At 38.8% G+C, this 7500-nt stretch overlaps 1 protein-coding gene across 3 annotated transcripts in view; it reads left to right on the top strand.

Annotated features, from left to right (window-relative positions):
• LOC122356966 (serine/threonine-protein kinase 32C) overlaps positions 1 to 7500 on the top strand; it is a 60869-nt gene that overhangs the window by 27409 nt on the left and 25960 nt on the right. For all 3 annotated transcript variants that reach the window (XM_043256105.1, XM_043256107.1, XM_043256106.1), the window contains exon 4: positions 4725 to 4876. In XM_043256105.1, the coding sequence (XP_043112040.1) occupies positions 4725 to 4876 (152 nt within the window). The remainder of the gene's footprint in view (positions 1 to 4724; positions 4877 to 7500) is intronic.

The following is a 7500-nucleotide window of genomic DNA, read 5'->3' on the forward strand; positions in this document are numbered from 1 at the left end:
TTTGAGAGGACTTCAGGTTTCGAATCTTAAAACACCCTCCTCGGCGTTTATTTCACTTTTATTTACTTTGTCTGAGGTTTTTGGCTGATGTGTAATAATAAGAAACATTAGGTTTTAACAGCTCCGTCTCTGGACTTGTGTCTGACTCCAGAACCTTTGAATAATTCCCCGTTTAGAACTATTTAGAAGATACTGAGAGATAGATAATAGAGCATTTCAGTGTGTGTGTGTGTGTGTGTGTGTGTGTGTGTGTGGAATAAACACAGCACAGACGGAGGTGTGTGTCATCTGTGAAATCACACACACACACACACACACATCACTTCCTGTTCCCGTTCCCTCACATTAGAGCTGCTTGGTCAGAGTCAAACGATTGTTTTTCACAAAAATGATAATTGCGCTTATTAATCATGATCGTTTTCATTTGAGGAATTTCTCATTTTGCACTTTGCTGTTTTGTTTTGTGTGTGTGTTTGTCATTCTTATTATCATTTAATTTTAGAGTGAGTTATTAGATTGTGGTTTTAGTTATTTTAGTGCTTAACTAAATGAAAAGGACGTTTTTAAGCTTTATTTCATGTTATTATTAACACGTTCACGGTTTGAGTTCTTGTTTATTTACTATTAGTTATTTTTACATCAAATATTGCATTAGCTGTTTTTTTTAGCTATGGGAATGTTTTTACGGTTTTATGATTGTAGTGTATTCCGTCCACTTCTTCATAGCAGTAGAACGGACAGGTTTCGGACACTTTGCCCCGAGGATGACGATGAAGTGTTGCTCTTTAGTTGCTAATGTGAGCGTTTTCCGCCGTCCTCTCAGAAGTTAAGCTGCAGAAACCTTTCGAAAGGTACGTGTTTGCAGCTAAAGGGTCCTTAAAGGTACATATCAGTATTTAAAGGTACATAATACGTACAAAAGTGTTCCTTCTGAAAAGATCAGTTGGTGTTAATTTCCGTGTGGTGTTACTCTTCATTAATGCTAATAGCGCTCTGGTCAGCGTCACACAGCACTGTGAGGACGTTTCTCCTGACCTTTAGTGTGTTCGAGCACAATCAGGTGTTCCTTATGAATATTTAACCACTAAAACAGCCAGCAGGAGTTTAATGTGAAGGTAATTAGATTGTTTGTTAGTGCGACGAAGTGACCGGTTCTCATATATTTATAATGAGAGTTCAAGGAACAGTTTGTTTCTTCATCGGATCTGGAGAAATGCGTCTCCGTGTCAATGGATGCGAATGGGTGCCGTCAGAATGAGACGATACACTAATAATCCGCTCCATCAGTTAATAATTCAGCGCTGAGATGTTTTTAACTAAAATAAAACATAATAGTTCATAATAAGTCTCTCTCCAGTGAAAGAGCGTTCTGTTCTGAACAGATCTAAACTAATATGTGTCTGGGTTTTGATCAGAGACAACGAGAGAGGAAGAGTAATTATGATTATAGACTTATATTTCAGTTTTCATGCGTCTGAGTTATGAATTTGTTTCAGTGTTTTTCTTCAGAGTTCTAAGACTGTTTTATTATATAGTTAATTATATATATATATAAATAAAGTATTAATATATTAATGTTAATGCTTTTCTGTTATACTATTATAGTTTTAATATTTTGAATTCATTTTAAGTTAAGTGCTTTAATGTCATTATTATTAAGTTATTTTAGTTATTTTAGTACTAAAACTACTTTTAGTTATTTAAGTACTGAAATTAAATGTAAGTTAAGGTTTTTTCAAGTTATATAGTGTTATATATATATATATATATATATATATATATATATATATATATATATACATATATATATATATTTATATATTTATATATATACACACACATATATATATACACACACATATATATATATATAATACATTTCTGATTTTATTTTGTTATTTTCTTTATATTATGTTAACTTTTCATTTTCTTAATATAATGGAAAAGCAATTTTTCTGTTTTCTTTTCTTTTAAAAAATGTCAGTCCAACTCAAACGATGGAGGTGTAAATAATGTTTTTGTGACAACGTTTTAAGAACATTTTTAAAGACCATAGCAAACGTTAGTGAGATCCTTGTCAGTATCCAGAATGTTCCCTGATGTTTCTCCATGTTTTTATCAGCTGTTTGGACCTCAGTTCTCCCTTCAGAGCATGTATCGTGGATCTTCAGCTGATCTGCTCCTGCCGTGATGTTCCTCTTTCCCTCCAGAACGATGTTTTAGAAACAAGAAAGAGATTTGCTGTCGGAGCAGAATAAGGTCTTGTTTCCAGGTTTCTGCTGGTTAATGTGCTTATGTTGTTGTGGAGGAGATGATTAGATCTCCGGCTGATATCTGGGCTGTTTGTCAGAGTTATCGGGGCCGGCGGGCAGGTTTGTATTGGAGGAGTCTGCTGAGAAGCGATCGAGTCGCTGCTGGATCAAAGCGGATGCAATTAGGGAGCGTTTTAGAGTGTTTTCTGTCTGGATGTGTGGGGTGAAGCGCTGCTCTTCTCTCATGAGCTCCAAGGCTTTTCTAAAGTTCAGCAGAACAACATTTACACTGGATGCTTTAGAGGCCATTTCAACTGGATTATTTAGTTTGCTTGTTTCATTTGGACGGCTGAATGGCTCGATTGTTGCCTCTGGACTCTGTTTGACAGAATCAGAGCGTTTTCTAGTAACTGAGTGAGACATCGGGGGCATGTTTTAGAAAAGCCTCAGTAAGAAAGTAAACCTAATACTGCTGTATTAAAGTGTGATGCTGTAGATCACTGCGGTCTTTAAAAAAGGATGCTATCTGTGATTCAGATTGTTTCTCCGTGGAGATAGATCAGTCTCTTTCTTTGCTGGGGTGCCACAGGGCTCCGTGTTGGGCCCGATTTCGTTTGCTTTATATATGAAGAGTTCACATGCAAAAGCCTCTAAATAGATCTGATGTTTTTCTTTCTGGCTGCTTTGTATAGATCCCAATGCCTCATGGCTGAAAGCTTTAGCTGAAAATGCTTATGAACGTACTCTACGTGTGGAGAACGTTCACTCAGTATCTTTATCCCATTTTAGACCAAGGTGGCCTTTCTTTCATTTTTCACAAGGATGCGTACCGTATTTCTGCGTATGATACCCGTTTGTCAATGTCAGTCAAACCTGGATTAAAAATGGGTCTGAAGTCGTTCTGTTTGGCTTCCTTTGAGCTGGTTATCAGCCTGTCCTTGAGCTTAGCCTCCTTACAAGCAAATACCTGTACGAGTGTAAGAATACGAGGTGTTGTTTTTGCTTCGGAGATCAAATGCGACAAGCAAATAAAGTCTGTTATCAGAGCTGGGGGTTTTTCAGCTTAGGGGTTTACGTATACAGAAGTCTCTTCTATCTTTTAGCGATCTAGAGACATTTGAATTCAGATCTGCAATAAAACTAGCTAAGTTCCACGTACAACATATGATGTTATTCTACAATGACTAGATACTGATTCAATTAACAGCAAGAAAACCATAAAAAGTCAAGAACAGACCCGATGCGTTTGATTTTGTTGAAGCGGAGGTATTGTTTTCTGCAGAAACACTGTAACACTGTACGACTTTCCAGAACGTCCCAGGAAATGAAACCTATTAAATCCCTCTGTTATTGCTATAATTTAATATAAAGTTTGATTATTCGTGCAGTATTTGCAGAGAGAGCGTGGAGGATGAGAAACAGCACCGTCCGGGCTTTACTGAACACTTTTTTTATTGCTTAACAAGAACAGAGACATAACGCACATATATTGAAGATCACAGTGCTTTTAATTATTATCATTCATAATATTTATAGCATCAAAGGAACAAACAACAAAAGAACAAGAAAGAAGGAAAAGAAATAACTCCAGGGAATAACTTAGAAGTCATTTCCATGAGAAAAGGATTAAAAAAAAGCATGCATACATTTATTTAGTTTATTTCTTAGATCTTTTAAGGCTTCAATGTAATACAGGATTCTGAACAAACTTATTCAGTGATTCACTTGTTTTGTTTCTGAATAAATGTATAGATTTTACACTTCTTTTAATGAAAGATTTGATGGTTCACTTGTTTTTTGCTGAATAAAATCGTACGAATTATTTGAATAATTGATTTAATGACTCGTTTATTGTGTTTCATAATAAATGTGTACTTGAAGACTTTCTTGTCTTATTCCAGAGCCGATGGCATGAAAGATTCAATGACTCACTTCAGCGACTCACAGTCTGTTCTGAATCGCCTGAATGAATCATTAAAGTAGTCTGTAACCTCCACAGAGAACCACAGTAAAACTGTGACGGGTTCGGTAGGATCAGACAACATCTGAGATACAACCAATAGAAAATCTGGAATTTTAGGGAGAAAAAAAATTTGTGCAAATAAAATTCTCAGCAATGAATATAATCAAACATTTCTGATTATATTTAAATGTACTAAGATGAAGATGATCTTTACTTAACATCCTCATAAAGATGTATAATTTTGTCATAATCATACGGTGTGTTGCTGTCTGTTTCTATGAATGTATCTGTGCTGCTGCAGAGACCTGTGTTTGCAGGGATATAAGACATTAGAGTCCGTCCATCTCACATCACACACACTCTTGATTGTTATTTCATGAGCTTGTAATGCAGACTCTGTTTAGCTGAAGCACTGACCCGTGTGTGTTACTATCAGGACGTGGGACTGATGCATATGTTCCCGTGTAGTTAGCGTGGTCCTCACGTGTTCGTCTGTGTGTGTGTTTCAGGTGTGTATCGTGCAGAAGCGGGACACCGAGAAGATGTACGCCATGAAGTACATGAACAAGCAGCAGTGCATCGAGCGGGACGAGGTCCGGAACGTCTTTAGAGAGCTTGAGATCCTTCAGGAGATTGAACATGTGTTTTTAGTAAACCTCTGGTGACTATCCCGTGATTCTCTCTCGTCTTCTGCATGTGCATGAGCAAGTGTTTGTGTTTCATCTGTGTCTTTACTCGTGCAGCTTCAAGGAAGACGAGTGCGTGTCTCCGTCAGATCTGGAGAAATGTGTCTCGGTTATGGAAGCGGATGGGTGCCGTCAGAACGAGAGTCTGATAAAAACATCACGATATCAATCAGTTAACATCTGGAGAAGGCAAAAATACTCTTAGGCTTTTAGGCTTTTGTTTGGACTTTTAAACTGTGCAGATTTCTCTCCTGATTCAAACCAGAACACTTTTTCACCGGAGAAAGAGTTATTATGGATTATGTACTTATGGCATCTTAACGCGGGATTAGTTTCATCTTTTGTCTTCTCCAGATGCTAACTGATGTTTTTATCAGCTCTCGTTCTGACGGCACCCATTCACATCCATTAGAGAGACACAGATGCAGAGAGGCTTTTGTGCTGAGCTACTGCTTCGAGCGGGATAGACGCAGTTATTGAGAAACACTGGAGAACTGACATCTGCTCTTTTTTTTTTCTTGCATTAGTGACCTCCGGGAAAAAACTGAATGAAAAAAAGCACAACATGACGCCTGTAAACACTGTTAAACTCTCTTAATCTGTTTTAATGCGGCAGCTGAACCAGAAACGAGATCATTCCAGTAATCTCACATATCTGATTGTCTGACGTCACCGGAGCTGAGGTTTGACAGAAAGCCAGTATGAGTAATAGAGGAGTTCATCTTCATACTCTCAGGTCATCTTGATAAACTCTTCTCAGAGCTGCAGGCCTTATTTTTACATGACGTGAAGAATCTGATTTTTATCGATTAATCTTCATCTCTCGTCTCAGTCACCCCCGTTTTCTATATTTTTGCGCATCAGAGCTGTCTGACTGAGTTAAAGCATTAGTTTGCTGTGTGTGCGTGTGTGTGTGAGGTGTGTGTAGTGCGTGTGTGTGTGAGGTGTGTGTAGTGCGTGTGTGTGTGTGGTGTGTGTAGTGCGTGTGTGCGTGTGTGTGTGTCTGTGTGTGTGTGTGAGTGAGGTGTGTGTGTGTATGTGAGGTGTGTGTGTGTGTGTGTGTGAGGTGTGTGTGTGTATATGTGAGGTGTGTGTGTGTGTGTGAGAGGTGTGTGTGTGTGTATGTGTGTGTGTGTGTGTGTGTGTGTGTGTGTGTGTGTGTGTGTGTGTGTGTGTGTGTGTGAGGTGTGTGTGTATGTGTGTGTGTGTGTGTGAGGTGTGTGTGTGTGTGTGTGTGTGTGTGTGTGTGTGTGTGTGTGTGTGTGTGTGTGTGTGTGTGTGTGTGTGTGTGTGTGTGTGTGTGTGTGTGTGTGTGTGTGTGTGTGTGTGTGTGTTTCATTTAGGGTGTGCTTTTTGTTGTTTGTCTGAAGAAGATTATATTACAACAACAGAGAGGCTTGTAAAATATCGATTTGAAATGTGATGCAGAGTTCTCAGCAAAGACGCTCCGAACATTTAGGATTTATGTTTAAATGTAATAAATGTAATTATTTCAAAATGTATGCTGATTCTAGGTCATTTGAATAAATGCATTCTAAATTATTATTGAAATAAAATGAAATAGATGCAGATATTTGATGATGAACTGTATATGCATCACATTATCCTTTATCTTGGTCTAAATTTTAAATTCTTATTTTTAACTTTACGGAAAAAGTGAGAGTGGAATATATTGCACGCAAAATATTTTTTTTTCCTAAGTTTAAAGATCTTGAAAAGAATGAAGTTAAAATCACTGTGAGTGGCTTTGGATAAAAGCATCTGTCAAATGCATGAATGTCAAAGTAATGATCTGTGTCCGGTCCATCGGAGCATCATGAGGTGCTTTTCTGTAGATAATCATTCATTCAACATCAAAGCATCGGGAACCAGGAAGAGAAAAAACACTCTGAAATACTCCTGATCCTCAAAAACCATCTCTCTCTCTGTCTCTCTCTCTCTCTCTCTGTCTCTGTCTCTCTCTCTCTCTCTCTCTCTGTCTCTCTGTCTCTCTCTCTCTCTCTCTCTCTCTCTCTCTCTCTCTGTCTCTCTCTCTCTCTCTCTCTCTCTCTCTCTCTCTCTCTCTCTGTCTCTCTCTCTCTCTCTCTCTCTCTCTCTCTCTCTCTCTCTCTCTCTCTCTCTCTCTGTCTCTCTCTCTCTCTCTCTCTCTCTCTCTCTCTCTCTCTCTCTCTCTCTCTCTCTCTCTCTCTCTCTGTCTCTCTCTCTCTCTCTCTCTCTCTCTCTGTCTCTCTCTCTCTCTCTCTCTCTCTCTCTCTCTCTCTCTCTCTCTCTCTCTCTCTCTCTCTCTCTCTCTCTCTCTCTCTCTCTCTCTCTCTCTCTCTCTCTCTCTCTCTCTCTCTCTCTCTCTCTCTCTCTCTCTCTCTCTCTCTCTCTCTCTCTCTCTCTCTCTCTCTCTCTCTCTCTCTCTCTCTCTCTCTCTCTCTCTCTCTCTCTCTCTCTCTCTCTCTCTCTCTCTCTCTCTCTCTCTCTCTCTCTCTCTCTCTCTCTCTCTCTCTCTCTCTCTCTCTCTCTCTCTCTCTCTCTCTCTCTCTCTCTCTCTCTCTCTCTCTCTCTCTCTCTCTCTCTCTCTCTCTCTCTCTCTCTCTCTCTCTCTCTCTCT

This window comes from Puntigrus tetrazona, chromosome 13 (genome assembly GCF_018831695.1).
Source record: "Puntigrus tetrazona isolate hp1 chromosome 13, ASM1883169v1, whole genome shotgun sequence".
In the NCBI taxonomy this organism is placed as follows: domain Eukaryota; kingdom Metazoa; phylum Chordata; class Actinopteri; order Cypriniformes; family Cyprinidae; genus Puntigrus; species Puntigrus tetrazona.